Source organism: Neoarius graeffei, chromosome 12 (assembly GCF_027579695.1).
Source record: "Neoarius graeffei isolate fNeoGra1 chromosome 12, fNeoGra1.pri, whole genome shotgun sequence".
Classification (NCBI taxonomy): Eukaryota; Metazoa; Chordata; class Actinopteri; order Siluriformes; family Ariidae; genus Neoarius; species Neoarius graeffei.
Window position 1 is genome coordinate 9,669,507 of NC_083580.1, and position 18,868 is coordinate 9,688,374.

The window sequence follows — 18,868 nt, forward strand, 5'->3', positions numbered from 1 at the left end:
GTATAGGTTCTGTTGCTCAGGTAATCACAGGAGAGGGTGCTTTTGGAGAGTTCCTGAGCATTAATCTGGGTTTCGGGCTTGGTGTAGCAATGGGGGTGCATGTTGGTGGGAAAGTTTCAGGTAAGCTGCTGAAACATGTATCTGCATGTATTTATCTGTCGAGATGTTTTTCTTTTTTTATAATCTGTGGAAGTAATCAGTGACTTTTGGAACTCTGTTCCAAGTCTGATAAGATTATAAGATCACATCAGTCCCTGCCACCCAAGTACCTGCACTTAGGTTTACCTCTTACTAGGGTTGAATTCTTTCTTGTGCACATTTTGTTAAAAGCGTCTGCCACATGATAAATATATTTATATACAACCCCGATTCCAAAAAAGTTGGGACAAAGTACAAATTGTAAATAAAAACGGAATGCAATAATTTACAAATCTCAAAAACTGATATTGTATTCACAATAGAACATAGACAACATATCAAATGTCGAAAGTGAGACATTTTGAAATTTCATGCCAAATATTGGCTCATTTGAAATTTCATGACAGCAACACATCTCAAAAAAGTTGGGACAGGGGCAATAAGAGGCTGGAAAAGTTAAAGGTACAAAAAAGGAACAGCTGGAGGACCAAATTGCAACTCATTAGGTCAATTGGCAATAGGTCATTAACATGACTGGGTATAAAAAGAGCATCTTGGAGTGGCAGCGGCTCTCAGAAGTAAAGATGGGAAGAGGATCACCAATCCCCCTAATTCTGCGCCGACAAATAGTGGAGCAATATCAGAAAGGAGTCCGACAGTGTAAAATTGCAAAGAGTTTGAACATATCATCATCTACAGTGCATAATATCATCAAAAGATTCAGAGAATCTGGAAGAATCTCTGTGTGTAAGGGTCAAGGCTGGAAAACCATACTGGGTGCCCGTGATCTTCGGGCCCTTAGACGGCACTGCATCACATACAGGCATGCTTCTGTACTGGAAATCACAAAATGGGCTCAGGAATATTTCCAGAGAACATTGTCTGTGAACACAATTCACCGTGCCATCCGCCGTTGTCAGCTAACACTCTATAGTTCAAAGAAGAAGCCATATCTAAACATGATCCAGAAGTGCAGACGTCTTCTCTGGGCCAAGGCTCATTTAAAATGGACTGTGGCAAAGTGGAAAACTGTTCTGTGGTCAGACGAATCAAAATTTGAAGTTCTTTATGGAAATCAGGGACGCCGCGTCATTCGGACTAAAGAGGAGAAGGACAACCCAAGTTGTTATCAGTGCTCAGTTCAGAAGCCTGCATCTCTGATGGTATGGGGTTGCATTAGTGCGTGTGGCATGGGCAGCTTACACATCTGGAAAGACACCATCAATGCTGAAAGGTATATCCAGGTTCTAGAGCAACATATGCTCCCATCCAGACGACGTCTCTTTCAGGGAAGACCTTGCATTTTCCAACATGACAATGCCAAACCACATACTGCATCAATTACAGCATCATGGCTGCGTAGAAGAAGGGTCCGGGTATTGAACTGGCCAGCCTGCAGTCCAGATCTTTCACCCACAGAAAACATTTGGCGCATCATAAAACGAAAGATACGACAAAAAAGAACTAAGACGGTTGAGCAACTAGAATCCTACATTAGACAAGAATGGGTTAACATTCCTATCCCTAAACTTGAGCAACTTGTCTCCTCAGTCCCCAGACGTTTACAGACTGTTGTAAAGAGAAAAGGGGATGTCTCACAGTGGTAAACATGGCCTTGTCCCAACTTGTTTGAGATGTGTTGTTGTCATGAAATTTAAAATCACCTAATTTTTCTCTTTAAATGATACATTTTCTCAGTTTAAACATTTGATATGTCATCTATGTTCTATTCTGAATAAAATATGGAATTTTGAAACTTCCACATCATTGCATTCCGTTTTTATTTACAATTTGTACTTTGTCCCAACTTTTTTGGAATCGGGGTTGTACTAGTCAGTAAGGTTCTCAAGTTTTCTCATGTCCAAATAAAATGTTTCGGTAACACTAAATCTACATATCATCAGCATGAGCCCATCATGACAACAGACATGAACCTAGATAAATGAGGAATAAAACACGATGGCGTGGGCTGCTGTAGGAAAACAATCAACAACAAAGTGATGTGGTGTGATGCGGCTGCGGCCCGTCCTGAAGCACGGTTACCATTATCACCCTAAAGTTAATTAATTTGGAATAACAAGTCCCAAAATGTTTTATTTCTCTTATACCAGAGCAGTTTTCCAGTCCTACTAATTTACGTCCTGCACCAGCCTCTCTTTCACCTGAAGTTAATAAGACAAAAAAATGTGGCTTATGTTGGAAAGTTCATGATATGATCTTTTCTTGGAAAAAACCCAACAACTTAATCCAGATGTTGAAGAAAGCATTGTTAACTGACACCTAAAGCTAGGTTGACCTTTCGATTTCATAAAATTGGTGAAATTTAGTTCCCTTTGAAATTTGGTCATTGTGATAGACTGGTACCAAAATCCAGAATTGTGACACCCAAAGGCATTTTTGAGACAAAGTCGGCAAACAGTCTTATTTTGTCAATTTGGGTGTGCTGAATTCAAATCTGCAATATGCAGAGCTCTATCTGACCTCTGTTGACCTCTAGAGGTCATTGAACTTTGGGCCTGTAAACGTCTCAGCTGAACCCAGTTTCTCAGCTTTCTAAGGAATGAAATGTACTAAAATGATTAATGAAGTTAGCAAATGGCCTTGTTTGTTAAATGTTTGGGTGCTGAATTCATTTTTCATTTGTAAAACGACATATGACCTCTGATAACCTCAAGGTCATTAAACTTGGCCTATAGGCCTATGCATTTAACGGCATTTTTAAACTGACTTTACTCCCCCAAAAAGAATATGAACAGACAAAAAACAAATAGAAAGGAACAAATACAACATTAAATGCCAGTCCATGTACATGTGACTTACTTTTCACAATGAGAATGCCTAGGCGATCACCTTACATAACATTGCATTACATTTAGTGGTTATTGTTTATACAAAGCTACTGAAAAAAGGACAGATTCAGCAGCATACAAAATGTGGGGGCATACAGGGTATACAGGTTAATCAGGGTTAGTATATATGAGAGTTTTTTTCCTTGTTGCTTGTTTTTTGTTTTGTTTTGAACGGGGTAAAGCCTTTACAAAAAGCAAACAACAAATGCTGTTAAATGCATAGGCCTATAGGCCAAGTTTAATGACCTTGAGGTTATCAGAGGTCATATGTCGTTTTACAAATGAAAAATGAATTCAGCACCCAAACATTTAACAAACAAGGCCATTTGCTAACTTCATTAATCATTTTAGTACATTTCATTCCTTAGAAAGCTGAGAAACTGGGTTCAGCTGAGACGTTTACAGGCCCAAAGTTCAATGACCTCTAGAGGTCAACAGAGGTCAGATAGAGCTCGGCATATTGCAGATTTGAATTCGGCACAACCAAATTGACAAAATAAGACTGTTTGCCGACTTTGTCTCAAAAATGCCTTTAACTCCTTAAATAAGCACTTTTTTGAATTTTGGTACCAGTCTATGATAGATGTTTATTTCTGCAATATCTCACAAAATATCAGGCCATTCCGTGGCTCTGAAGTTATTTAATTTCAGGGGATTCCTGAGCAAATAACGTGCATGAAATCGCTCGCTTCGTGCAGTCAAGCAGACAGAGGAAGTCCGTGTACGCATGCACAGGTTTACCTTGACCATGCACTGACCGTTACATCACTCTGTCGCTAAACGAACAGCTGATCACACCGAGGTGCTCGCTGACCACTGATATTTATTAGTTTGGTCCTGCGTTTCCTTTCCTTCGCAACATAACGTCTTTTCTTCTCGCTTTCCCTTACTGTAGTCGGTCTTTCATGTTTAATTCTCACACTCACGTCCTCCATTTTTCTCTCCTGTTTCACATTTGTATCCCACAATGCCTTGTGCGAACAGGGAAAGCCCACCACGTGATGCATGACGTAGTATCTTGAATTGGGTCATGGTGAAGCAGGAAAAAAACAGCGGAGAATTTAGGGCCACATGGCCCTAAATTCATTCATTGTTCTATTTAAAAAAACCTAATAAAATTGGAAGTCTGGGATTCAAATTCAGTAGCTTTTGGTCCACTAAATAAAAAACAATTGGGTGTCTAACCTACAACTGAAAAATCTGAAAGGCAGTCTACCTTTAATAAATGTGTATTTGGGTTTATGTCAGGGATGGTCTCAAGACCACTTTTTGAAGGTCTTGGTCTCATCTCAGAATCAACTGCATTTTTACTCAGTGTCGGACATAAAGGACTCTGTATTTTATTTCAAGGCCGGTCAAAACCACAACTGTGGGGATTTCACGAAATCGCCTGTGTATTGTCTGATTTATTTGTTAACACCATTGCTGTGATTGGATGAAAATCTTCCTGCTTCAAATGCAACCAATAATGTGACTCATTGCTAATTTGAAAATTTTCTTCCTGTTAATGGCCGTCACCCCTCCCCCACCCCCTTTCACACCCAAAGGTCTGGTCCTGGTCTTGACTTGATCTCAACCCCTCAAAGTCTTGGTCTCGATACACTTTGGTGTTGGTCATGACTTGGTCTCGGTTTAGGTGGTCTTGACTACAACACTAATGTACAGTATGTGTCAAGTAGATCTATGAATGCGATCCCTAAGTAAAGTATTGCAGAAGAAAATATGACTTTTTAGATTTATGATAAATATTTAGCATTGCCAGTTGCTGAAAATTTTACTGTTTATCTTTTAAAATCTCCAAATCATCAGTGGTCTTGTATGTCTTCCATTTTCTAATAATTGCTCCCACAGTTGATTTCTTCACACCAAGCTGCTTACCTATTGCAGATTCAGTCTTCCCAGCCTGGTGCAGGTCTACAATTTTGTTTCTGGTGTCCTTTGACAGCTCTTTGGTCTTGGCCATAGTGGAGTTTGGAGTGTGACTGTTTGTTTGAGGTTGTGGACAGGTGTCTTATACTGATAACGAGTTCAAACAGGTGCCATTAATACAGGTAACGAGTCGAGGACAGAGGAGCCTCTTAAAGAAGTTGTTACAGGTCTGTGAGAACCAGAAATCTTGCTTGTTTGTAGGTGACCAAATACTTATTTTACCGAGGAATTTACCAATTAATCAGTGGCGGCTGGTAGTCTTTCAAACAGGGGAGGCTGGTCGGTTACGACATTTCCAGATTTTAAAAGAAAAAACACATCAATTTTGCCCATACTCTTGCCTCTGATCTGGCTGATTGTTGGCAGCGTCACAAACTGTGAAATAACAGGTTCTTTTGGCCCATTAGCCTACTGTGCATTATACATGATGGTGGTGTTGGGGGGGGTATATTTTAACATTTTATATTTTAAAATTGTGGCATGTTGTTTAAAAATTGATCATTATTGAAAGCAGCTCTTTGTCAGGAACCTCAGCAGTAGAGCTGGGTGCCACACATATCATTCAATGACACTTTCCTTATATTTTACTTATTTTGACTGAGAAATGTTTTATTGACAATTTTGATAACCCTTCACTTTTAATCCAGGTCTGTAGTATGAAATGTTCTCGGCTGTGTTTTTGTTTAAAAATGTTTTCCAAATTGTAGCTGTGTTTAATTCATATCCAGAAAAATATATATTCCAATATAATATACTCAGCATAAACATTTTAAATAGATTCTATATTTTTGGTCCATCCATGACATATTACTAAAGTAGCCTATTTACTGTTGTTGATGTGGGTCACTTGCTGTTAGCCAATTCACTTTCTCGTACCAGGAGAGCTGAAAGGAACGAGTATTATTCCCTACCTTTTTCACCAAGTCAATTTGAGGCGTTGGTCTACCCTGCTCTTTAATTTTAATTTTTTCCTCGAAAGGAAGACTGGCAAATGGCTTCGCCAAAATTAAATCAGCAATGCTTGGCATCCGTGCGCAGCTTTCTTGCTAGCTGACTAGCCCCCTCAAGTTCAAGTTCAGTCACTCAAATAAATGAAATTTCTGGAACTAAGATAGCAAACTTGACAACACCATATTTACACTTTATTTACAATGATAATATATACAAACTAAAAAAGCTGGTAGAAACCGTATGTAATGAATTAAATCGAAATGTAAGCTGATCTCTTAGATTACACCACAGCACTTCCGATTCCGCATGCGACTGAACTGAAATTCACCGCTGCCTGTCTATAGTTGAAACGAGCTGTCAATCAAAGAAAATATCCGGCTGCTTTCACCAATCACCAGTCTCCTCGCGGAAAGCTTTGCCATGTCCCTCCCATGTGAGGCTTGGAGTCCGTGGGCGGGCATTTTCGCAGTATTTGTCCAATAACCGTCTTGCATTTTGATACTGAAAGCGCATCGCTCCCAAATGCCATTGAAGTGCACTGAGGCTGGGAGTCCGTGGGCGGGCGTTTTCGCAGTATTTGTCCAATAATCGTCTTGCATTTTGATACTGAAAGCGCATAGCTCCCAAATGCCATTGAAGTCCACTGAGGCTGCGCTGCATCGCGCTGTCACGAGGGGGAAGAACTCACGCGCACATTAGGCGAACTGGGGAAAGTTATAACGGAATGATTTCGCACTGTAGTTGGGTTGAGCACATATATTTCTATGATTCTGGATCTGAAATAGCAATGTTATAAGGTCGGCTATAGCATACTGTAAGCCTAGCGCAATTCATCCTACACGATGTTCGTCATTTTTAGAGGAGGCTGAGCCTCCATTGTTGTCTTAGAGCAATCGCCCATGATATGCAGTTAAAGCGAGATGGCCTTTCAATTTCATAAAATCGGTGAAATTTAGTTCCTTCTTGTCAGTAAACCTGCTGAAACTGTCCAAACTACAAACATGGACTACACTCCCCAAAACTCACAGCACCCTCTATCTCCAGACTATTGAATTCAGCTGTCACTCATCATCCTAATTAGTCCCCCTGCCTATATAAACTCTCTCACACGCTACTCCAATGTGAAGTATTGTTCTGCTCTCATCAGGTCATACCAAGCCTTGTTGTTTCTGACGGACTCGCGTTATTCTGACTCTTGCTTCTCTCTTTCCTGTTTACGCTCTTTGTCTTTTCCCCTGAACGTTGTTTGCCGATCGCCCGACCCTCACGTGTTCTACGACTTTGATTCTCGTCTCATATTTTGGCTCCGTCGCTGTTTGCTCCTTGTTACTCTTCTGCACATACATCTGTAAGTGCCTGCATCGTGACATCTCTGAAATTTGGTTATTGTGAGATGTTTATTTCTGTAATATCTCACAAAATATCAGGCCATTGTGTGGCTGGGAAGTTATTTAATTTGAGGGGATTTCCGAGCAAATAATGTGCACGAAATTGCTCGCTTCGTGCAATCAAGCAGACAGAGGAAGTCTGCGCAGGTTTACCTTTGACTGTGCACTGACAGTTACATCATTCTGTGGCTAAACGAACAGCTGATCACACCGAGCACTCGCTGACCGCTGATTATTTATTAGTTTGGTCCTGCATTTCCTTTCCTTCACAACATAATGTCTTTTTCTTCTCGCTTCCCATTACTGTAGTCGGTCTTTCACGTTTCATTCGCACACTCACATCCTCCATCTTTCTGTCCCGTTTCAAATTTGTATCCCACAATGCCTTGCGTGAACGGGGAAAGCCCACCGTGTGATGTATGATGTAGTATCTTGAATTGAGTCAGGGTGAAGCAGGAAAAAATAGCAGAGAATTTAGGGCCATATGGCGCTAAATTCATTAATTGTTCTATAAAAAAAAAAGAAAAATTGGAAGAAGTCTGTGATTTGTATTCAGTAGCTCTCGGTCGACTAAACAAAAATAATTGAGTGTCGGGGAAAATTCTTTTCATGACCTCATCTCATCTCATTATCTCTAGCCGCTTTATCCTTCTACAGGGTCGCAGGCAAGCTGGAGCCTATCCCAGCTGACTATGGGCGAAAGGCGGGGTACACCCTGGACAAGTCGCCAGGTCATCACAGGGCTGACACATAGACACAGACAACCATTCACACTCACATTCACACCTACGGTCAATTTAGAGTCACCAGTTAACCTAACCTGCATGTCTTTGGACTGTGGGGGAAACCGGAGCACCCGGAGGAAACCCACGCAGACATGGGGAGAACATGCAAACTCCACACAGAAAGGCCCTCGCCGGTCAATTTAGAGTCACCAGTTAACCTAACCTGCATGTCTTTGGACTGTGGGGGAAACCGGAGCACCCGGAGGAAACCCACGCGGACATGGGGAGAACATGCAAACTCCACACAGAAAGGCCCTCGCCGGCCCCGGGGCTTGAACCCAGGACCTTCTTGCTGTGAGGCGACAGCGCTAACCACTACACCACCGCGCCGCCCCCTTTTCATGACCTACACTTGAAAAATCTGAAAGGTAGTCTAGCTTTAATGTTGACAAATTAGTGAAATTTACCTCAGCATGCTTTTTCAAACAAATGCACTCTGGGTAGGCTAAGGAGATGCCTTGTTTTATATATATAAAAAAACTTTACTTATATCAACATGCTACAGTAAATTATTTTACTGAGGTATGGCCAGGGACGCGCATCTTCAAGTTCCACACTGCAGTCTGGTGGCTTATCCATCATCAAACTCACATGAATAGCTGTATCGCTAAGTACACTGTGTAGGATTACATAAGGCCACCGGAGATGATGAACTGGCATGATTCTTGATAGATACTTCTGTCTATATTTATGAACCTTATGACTGGATACTAAACTGTCCCAAAGTTGAAGACTCGTCTGTAGTGGAAAATCTGCCGACTCTAACAAAGCGCTGACACTAGAAAAGCTTGACCATATCAACGATTAGACATTTGTCTTTATTAAATAAAACACAAACACATGAGTTGCTACTATAGAAATATAGGCTATCCCTTATCTTTAATACACTTAGCCTGTCATAAGCTTGAAAATTTTACACACTAGTATGCAATCTCGGCTGTATGCTGGTTTCTTGAGGAGATGCAAACTTTTGAACACCATGACACTGAGCTTTTTCAAAGCCAGATCACTGGATTGATAAATGTTTCTCACATTATGTCTTTAAAATGTATTAGAGATTAATTTTTAAAGGTTAGTAGAGAGTAAATATGGTTTGTAGATGGCAATTTCTAAATCCAGCCACTGGGGGTGCATAAGCGTACTTTTGGTGCCGGTCCCAGGCCCGGATAAATTGGAGAGGGTTGCGTCAGAAAGGGCATCTCACGGTAGTGAGACCAGCTATGATGTATGGATTGGAGACTGTACCCTTAATGAAGAGACAGGAGGCAAAGTTGGAGGTAGCGGAGTTGAGGATGTTAAGGTTTGCGATGGGAGGTTGGACAGGATAAGGAACGAGCACATCAGAGGGACAGCGCATGTGGAGAGCTTGGGAATTAAGCTAAGAGAGATGAGACTGAGATGGTATGGGCACATCCTGAGAAGAGATGCAGAGCATGTTGGAAGGAGAATGTTGAGGATGGAGCTGCCAGGCACACGAAAACGAGGAAGGCCAAAGAGGAGATATATGGATGTGGTGAGAGAGGACATGAAAGTGTCAGGTGTGGTAGAGAAGGATGCGGAAGACAGGGAGCAATGGAGACAAAAGATCCGCTGTGGCGACCCCTAATTGGAAGCAGCCAAAAGAAGAAGAAGAAGAAAGAAGATGGCAATTTCTGACAAATGGCCTCAATGTGGAAAATATTTGGTTCTTGGTTGTATTTGGGTATAATTAACAGTTATTCAACGAAATCGAGTCGTATATGAGCTGATAGCCGATGAGGCGCGTAGCACTGAGTTGGCTATAAGCCGTGTATGACAAGATTGAATGTAATAACTGTTTTATTCTATCCACATTCACTGGATTTTGAGAAACAGAACATTTTTTTATTTCTTGCAAATTCAATAAATAAAATCTTTATACAAAATGTCTGACAAAATCATTTCCGCTTAGAATGTAAACAAACCGGCGAAATGACAGGGTCAATTTGTGAAAAATGCTAAAATAATAATTCTTGAAAAATAAAAGATACATTCTTACCATCAAATACTTTTATTCAATATTTTGTTGCTTTTTTTTTGTATTTTTGGGGTTTTGTTTTCGAGTAGAGTTTTTATTTTGTCCTCGGTTGATTCAGCAACACGTGCTGCCATTTTGTTTTTCTCTACTCACGGTATATGAGCTGATAGCCTAGTAGTAGAGTAGCCAATCAGAGCACGCGATTGCTCATATCCAGTGAATGTGGATAGAATAAAAAGTGTTAGATATTTTCCAGAAAGGTAGAAGTCAGGCTCACAAAACTAAACAAGAGTGCTCTGAGAGCAAAATATCCCCTGCTGGCAACTATGCCATAACTCTGGTAAAATGCGACTTAACTGAACGAAATTGCAATATGTGTATTACCGACATATACCAAAAAATCCTGTCAAGTTTCGTGAAATTCCTCCAAAAATTGTGAGAGTTTTTGATTTTCAGAAAGTGAGTACCCTTCCTGGGACAGATGGATGGACATCGCCACAACATTATCTCCCTTCAGGCCTTTCAATCAGCGGGGATAAAAACTTTTTGCCAAATTACATGAAATTCCTCCAAACATTGTGAGGGAAGTTGATTTCAGAAAGCAAGCACACCTTGAAGAAATTGCCAAAGTACAAGTTTGTTAATAATCAAGGGCATAACTCTGGTAAAATGTGCCCAAATTAAATGAAATTTCAACATGCGTATAACTGTCATATAACAAAGCCTTTTGCCAAGTTTTGGTGAAATTCCTCCACAAATTGTGAGAGGAGTTCATTTCAGAAGAACCTACATCCTCATGAAATTGTCAAAGTACAAGTTATTTAATCAATGGTCAAAACTCTGGTAACATTTTCACAAACAAAATTAAATCGCAATATGCATATTACCGTCATATAACAAGGCCTTTTGCCAAGCTTTGAGAAATTTGTCCAAAAATTGTGAGAGGAGTTGATGTCAGAAGGCAAGCGCACCTTCATGAAATTGTGAAAGTACAAGGTTGTTAATCAAGGGCCAGAACTCTGGTAAAATGCGACCGAATTGAACAAAATTACAATATGCGTACTACTGATATATATCAAAGCATCCTGCAAGTGGCAAGTTTTGTGAACTTCCTCCAAAAATTGTGAGAGGAGTCGATTTCAGAAGGCGAGTAACCTTCCTGGGACGGACGGACAGTGCCATGACATAATCCCCTTCGGGCCTTTCAGCCAGCGAGGGATAATGACCATTAAATAAATAAAAAATATATATATTTTTAGTCACACACATGCTGCACTGTATACAAGCTCTTTAAATATCTGGTCTTGGTTAATAATCTGCAGAACTTTTAAATTCAACGTCATATATTAATGCCTATGATGTATATTCAGAGACCTAAAAATCAGTAGATGGCTGATGTCTAGTTTATCTGTTGCCTGTACCTTGAACTGCATTTGTTTTGACACCGGTTATCTTCTGGTGATATGGACGTTTGCCCTCAACTCTGAGAATTTTTGTTTATTTTTCAGGTGTTTGGTATAGGTTCTGTTGCTCAGGTAATCACAGGAGAGGGTGCTTTTGGAGAGTTCCTGAGCATTAATCTGGGTTTCGGGCTTGGTGTAGCAATGGGGGTGCATGTTGGTGGGAAAGTTTCAGGTAAGCTGCTGAAACATGTATCTGCATGTATTTATCTGTCGAGATGTTTTTCTTTTTTTATAATCTGTGGAAGTAATCAGTGACTTTTGGAACTCTGTTCCAAGTCTGATAAGATTATAAGATCACATCAGTCCCTGCCACCCAAGTACCTGCACTTAGGTTTACCTCTTACTAGGGTTGAATTCTTTCTTGTGCACATTTTGTTAAAAGCGTCTGCCACATGATAAATATATTTATATACAACCCCGATTCCAAAAAAGTTGGGACAAAGTACAAATTGTAAATAAAAACGGAATGCAATAATTTACAAATCTCAAAAACTGATATTGTATTCACAATAGAACATAGACAACATATCAAATGTCGAAAGTGAGACATTTTGAAATTTCATGCCAAATATTGGCTCATTTGAAATTTCATGACAGCAACACATCTCAAAAAAGTTGGGACAGGGGCAATAAGAGGCTGGAAAAGTTAAAGGTACAAAAAAGGAACAGCTGGAGGACCAAATTGCAACTCATTAGGTCAATTGGCAATAGGTCATTAACATGACTGGGTATAAAAAGAGCATCTTGGAGTGGCAGCGGCTCTCAGAAGTAAAGATGGGAAGAGGATCACCAATCCCCCTAATTCTGCGCCGACAAATAGTGGAGCAATATCAGAAAGGAGTCCGACAGTGTAAAATTGCAAAGAGTTTGAACATATCATCATCTACAGTGCATAATATCATCAAAAGATTCAGAGAATCTGGAAGAATCTCTGTGTGTAAGGGTCAAGGCTGGAAAACCATACTGGGTGCCCGTGATCTTCGGGCCCTTAGACGGCACTGCATCACATACAGGCATGCTTCTGTACTGGAAATCACAAAATGGGCTCAGGAATATTTCCAGAGAACATTGTCTGTGAACACAATTCACCGTGCCATCCGCCGTTGTCAGCTAACACTCTATAGTTCAAAGAAGAAGCCATATCTAAACATGATCCAGAAGTGCAGACGTCTTCTCTGGGCCAAGGCTCATTTAAAATGGACTGTGGCAAAGTGGAAAACTGTTCTGTGGTCAGACGAATCAAAATTTGAAGTTCTTTATGGAAATCAGGGACGCCGCGTCATTCGGACTAAAGAGGAGAAGGACAACCCAAGTTGTTATCAGCGCTCAGTTCAGAAGCCTGCATCTCTGATGGTATGGGGTTGCATTAGTGCGTGTGGCATGGGCAGCTTACACATCTGGAAAGACACCATCAATGCTGAAAGGTATATCCAGGTTCTAGAGCAACATATGCTCCCATCCAGACGACGTCTCTTTCAGGGAAGACCTTGCATTTTCCAACATGACAATGCCAAACCACATACTGCATCAATTACAGCATCATGGCTGCGTAGAAGAAGGGTCCGGGTATTGAACTGGCCAGCCTGCAGTCCAGATCTTTCACCCACAGAAAACATTTGGCGCATCATAAAACGAAAGATACGACAAAAAAGACCTAAGACGGTTGAGCAACTAGAATCCTACATTAGACAAGAATGGGTTAACATTCCTATCCCTAAACTTGAGCAACTTGTCTCCTCAGTCCCCAGACGTTTACAGACTGTTGTAAAGAGAAAAGGGGATGTCTCACAGTGGTAAACATGGCCTTGTCCCAACTTGTTTGAGATGTGTTGTTGTCATGAAATTTAAAATCACCTAATTTTTCTCTTTAAATGATACATTTTCTCAGTTTAAACATTTGATATGTCATCTATGTTCTATTCTGAATAAAATATGGAATTTTGAAACTTCCACATCATTGCATTCCGTTTTTATTTACAATTTGTACTTTGTCCCAACTTTTTTGGAATCGGGGTTGTACTAGTCAGTAAGGTTCTCAAGTTTTCTCATGTCCAAATAAAATGTTTCGGTAACACTAAATCTACATATCATCAGCATGAGCCCATCATGACAACAGACATGAACCTAGATAAATGAGGAATAAAACACGATGGCGTGGGCTGCTGTAGGAAAACAATCAACAACAAAGTGATGTGGTGTGATGCGGCTGCGGCCCGTCCTGAAGCACGGTTACCATTATCACCCTAAAGTTAATTAATTTGGAATAACAAGTCCCAAAATGTTTTATTTCTCTTATACCAGAGCAGTTTTCCAGTCCTACTAATTTACGTCCTGCACCAGCCTCTCTTTCACCTGAAGTTAATAAGACAAAAAAATGTGGCTTATGTTGGAAAGTTCATGATATGATCTTTTCTTGGAAAAAACCCAACAACTTAATCCAGATGTTGAAGAAAGCATTGTTAACTGACACCTAAAGCTAGGTTGACCTTTCGATTTCATAAAATTGGTGAAATTTAGTTCCCTTTGAAATTTGGTCATTGTGATAGACTGGTACCAAAATCCAGAATTGTGACACCCAAAGGCATTTTTGAGACAAAGTCGGCAAACAGTCTTATTTTGTCAATTTGGGTGTGCTGAATTCAAATCTGCAATATGCAGAGCTCTATCTGACCTCTGTTGACCTCTAGAGGTCATTGAACTTTGGGCCTGTAAACGTCTCAGCTGAACCCAGTTTCTCAGCTTTCTAAGGAATGAAATGTACTAAAATGATTAATGAAGTTAGCAAATGGCCTTGTTTGTTAAATGTTTGGGTGCTGAATTCATTTTTCATTTGTAAAACGACATATGACCTCTGATAACCTCAAGGTCATTAAACTTGGCCTATAGGCCTATGCATTTAACGGCATTTTTAAACTGACTTTACTCCCCCAAAAAGAATATGAACAGACAAAAAACAAATAGAAAGGAACAAATACAACATTAAATGCCAGTCCATGTACATGTGACTTACTTTTCACAATGAGAATGCCTAGGCGATCACCTTACATAACATTGCATTACATTTAGTGGTTATTGTTTATACAAAGCTACTGAAAAAAGGACAGATTCAGCAGCATACAAAATGTGGGGGCATACAGGGTATACAGGTTAATCAGGGTTAGTATATATGAGAGTTTTTTTCCTTGTTGCTTGTTTTTTGTTTTGTTTTGAACGGGGTAAAGCCTTTACAAAAAGCAAACAACAAATGCTGTTAAATGCATAGGCCTATAGGCCAAGTTTAATGACCTTGAGGTTATCAGAGGTCATATGTCGTTTTACAAATGAAAAATGAATTCAGCACCCAAACATTTAACAAACAAGGCCATTTGCTAACTTCATTAATCATTTTAGTACATTTCATTCCTTAGAAAGCTGAGAAACTGGGTTCAGCTGAGACGTTTACAGGCCCAAAGTTCAATGACCTCTAGAGGTCAACAGAGGTCAGATAGAGCTCGGCATATTGCAGATTTGAATTCGGCACAACCAAATTGACAAAATAAGACTGTTTGCCGACTTTGTCTCAAAAATGCCTTTAACTCCTTAAATAAGCACTTTTTTGAATTTTGGTACCAGTCTATGATAGATGTTTATTTCTGCAATATCTCACAAAATATCAGGCCATTCCGTGGCTCTGAAGTTATTTAATTTCAGGGGATTCCTGAGCAAATAACGTGCATGAAATCGCTCGCTTCGTGCAGTCAAGCAGACAGAGGAAGTCCGTGTACGCATGCACAGGTTTACCTTGACCATGCACTGACCGTTACATCACTCTGTCGCTAAACGAACAGCTGATCACACCGAGGTGCTCGCTGACCACTGATATTTATTAGTTTGGTCCTGCGTTTCCTTTCCTTCGCAACATAACGTCTTTTCTTCTCGCTTTCCCTTACTGTAGTCGGTCTTTCATGTTTAATTCTCACACTCACGTCCTCCATTTTTCTCTCCTGTTTCACATTTGTATCCCACAATGCCTTGTGCGAACAGGGAAAGCCCACCACGTGATGCATGACGTAGTATCTTGAATTGGGTCATGGTGAAGCAGGAAAAAAACAGCGGAGAATTTAGGGCCACATGGCCCTAAATTCATTCATTGTTCTATTTAAAAAAACCTAATAAAATTGGAAGTCTGGGATTCAAATTCAGTAGCTTTTGGTCCACTAAATAAAAAACAATTGGGTGTCTAACCTACAACTGAAAAATCTGAAAGGCAGTCTACCTTTAATAAATGTGTATTTGGGTTTATGTCAGGGATGGTCTCAAGACCACTTTTTGAAGGTCTTGGTCTCATCTCAGAATCAACTGCATTTTTACTCAGTGTCGGACATAAAGGACTCTGTATTTTATTTCAAGGCCGGTCAAAACCACAACTGTGGGGATTTCACGAAATCGCCTGTGTATTGTCTGATTTATTTGTTAACACCATTGCTGTGATTGGATGAAAATCTTCCTGCTTCAAATGCAACCAATAATGTGACTCATTGCTAATTTGAAAATTTTCTTCCTGTTAATGGCCGTCACCCCTCCCCCACCCCCTTTCACACCCAAAGGTCTGGTCCTGGTCTTGACTTGATCTCAACCCCTCAAAGTCTTGGTCTCGATACACTTTGGTGTTGGTCATGACTTGGTCTCGGTTTAGGTGGTCTTGACTACAACACTAATGTACAGTATGTGTCAAGTAGATCTATGAATGCGATCCCTAAGTAAAGTATTGCAGAAGAAAATATGACTTTTTAGATTTATGATAAATATTTAGCATTGCCAGTTGCTGAAAATTTTACTGTTTATCTTTTAAAATCTCCAAAGAAGTGGTTCATGAATAAGCATTTTTGTCTTCTGATCTTGTCACTCAGGTGCTCACATGAACGCAGCAGTATCATTTACTATGTGCGTAACTGGTGACCTGAGCTGGAAGATGCTTCCATTGTATATAGCTGCACAATTTCTGGGCTCCTTTATGGCTGCGGCAACAGTTTTCATCCTGTACTATGGTGAATGTACATGCACATTCAGATTTAAAACTAGAAAATATTTAAATGACCACTACAACATTTCAACTTGTTTACAGATGCCATACACCACTACTGCAGTGGAAACTTTACGGTGTCTGGCCCCAAGGCAACAGCAGGAATCTTTGCCACTTATCCAGCTCCTTATCTCTCAATCCAAATTGGATTTTTGGACCAGGTAAGACATTTTGTAATAAGTGAAAAACCTGTCTTATTTTGTCATGGAGAGATAACAAACTCTTCAACAAAAAGAGAAAAAAAGTTGGGTCATGACCACACTGTGAAACAGAAGGTCATTGTGACTTTAGAATTGGAGCATACCAGTATTTCTGTCTACCTCATTCAGGTGCTTGGCACTGCCATGCTGTTGTTATGTCTGCTGGCTCTGGGAGATAAGAAGAACCAGCCTGCCCCAAGTAATGGAAAGCCTCTGATTATTGGCGTGCTTGTATTGCTGATTGGAGTTTCCTTTGGCAGCAACAGTGGCTATGCCATCAATCCCACCCGGGACTTCGGGCCAAGACTCTTTACAGCAATCGCAGGATGGGGATTAGATGTATTCAGGTAAATAGAATGCACAATAGATTTTGATTAGGATAGAAAGGATAGTAAAGAACTCAGACCGTCTTGTCCAGAAATTAAACTGAAGCAATTCAGGTTCTGTAAAATAAAAAGCCCAGACAAAGAATATACTATACATAAGATCCCAGATAAATGCATGTAGTTAGTAGGGAAGTGGTGAACAATTTTCAAAGAATATTTATTCGTTCATCATTCACTCATCTTCAATATTATTTTGGTGGATGCAGAGCCTATACCCGTGAGATGGAAGGACACCCTGGTTGGGTGGTCCGTCATAGAGCACCATGCATAGCCCTAGGGGCAAGTTTGTAGAGCCAATCCACCTACCAGCATGATTTTGGGAGGTGAAAGGAAACCCATGCAGCCGTGGAAAATTTCTCAGACCTACATATAAACCCTTAAAGAGTACATTTAACAGTTATTCCATGAAATCGAGTCGTACATGAGCTGATAACTGACGAGGCACATAGTGCCGAGTCAGCTATAAGCTATGTACAATGAGATTGACTGGAATAACTGTTTTATTTTATCCACATTCACTGGATTTTGAGAAACAGAGCATTTTTATTTTTAGCAAATTCAATAAATAAAAACTTCATACAAAACGTCCAACAAAATCATTTCCACTTAGAGTGTAAACAAGCCGGCGAAATGACAGTAGCAATTTGTGAAAAATGTGATAATTCTTGAAAAAAAAAAAAGATATGTTCTTACCATCAAATACTTTTATTCCATATTTTGTTGCATGTTTTGTATTTTGGGGGGTTTTGTTTTTGAGTAGTTTGTATTTCATCCTCAGTTGGTTCAACAACATGCTCCGCCATTTTGTTTTTCTCTACTCACGGTATATGAGCTGATAGCCTAGTAGTAGAGTAGCCAATCAGAGCCTGCGATTGCTCATATCCATTGAATGTAGATACTGTGTTTCCGCTATGTACAATTGGCTGCAGCAGGCCGCCGCACCTTCAGGAATACCCCTAGGAGCTATATGTATTCGACTACATTATCTGTTGCTTGCCCAGTCTTTGCGTTTGGGGCGAAGCGCAGTTCCACTGGCCGAGCTAGCAGTTACTTGATTGGTTTCCACGGGTCGCCGTGGGCTCTGATTGGACAACGTTCCGCCTGGAGCAGCGTAGCCAAGCCAACCTGAGGTAAACTAACTGCTACGCGGCTGTCACTTCAGCTGTCAAATTGGGAAAGGTAAGTGTTGGCAACAATTCTTGAAAAGTAGACAGCAGATGTTATGTTGCCTTATATTTCCAGTGTTACTTGAAATTATGTTTCGTTATGTCACATAATTACGTTATGTAAAACTATGTTAGGCCACGTTATGTTACATACTGAGTACTGACTACTGCTGAGACGTCTCGTTTGGCCTCCCGGTCTTCTGTGGTAGATTAGTCCGTTCACAAACTGAGGGGACGAATATCCACATGTAAACAACTACATAGATCTTCTAGATAGATTATCGTTTGGCATTTTCCAGATATAGTTCGTGAGAAATGTAAGGGCAGTTTTTTCGATTTCATTACAGCCTATCGCCAGAGCGCTAGTTTTTATTTGAGCTTAATTAAGTCGACTGATAACATCAACGCGATATCTTTCAATTGCAGATGAGCTTGTTGAAGTATTTTGCCAAAAAAAGAAAGGTGACAGATGAAGAAATTGGGCAGGTAAGATTCATTCGTGCAAAATAAAAGTCATTCGAGCTAGGGATGGGCATTCGATTACGTTTTCTTCGC

The 18,868-nt window shown here is 40.2% G+C and overlaps 1 protein-coding gene across 2 annotated transcripts in view; it reads left to right on the plus strand.

The window, feature by feature from the left end:
* aqp7 (aquaporin 7) overlaps nucleotides 1-18,868 on the plus strand; it is a 22,985-nt gene continuing 4,117 nt past the window's right edge. The window contains exons 1-5 of one of the 2 annotated variants that reach the window (XM_060935506.1): nucleotides 1-120; nucleotides 11,545-11,671; nucleotides 16,389-16,526; nucleotides 16,604-16,722; nucleotides 16,891-17,108. In XM_060935506.1, the coding sequence (XP_060791489.1) occupies nucleotides 100-120; nucleotides 11,545-11,671; nucleotides 16,389-16,526; nucleotides 16,604-16,722; nucleotides 16,891-17,108 (623 nt within the window). In that variant the 5' untranslated portion in view covers nucleotides 1-99. The remainder of the gene's footprint in view (nucleotides 121-11,544; nucleotides 11,672-16,388; nucleotides 16,527-16,603; nucleotides 16,723-16,890; nucleotides 17,109-18,868) is intronic. The other variant, XM_060935507.1, reaches the window with a different exon arrangement.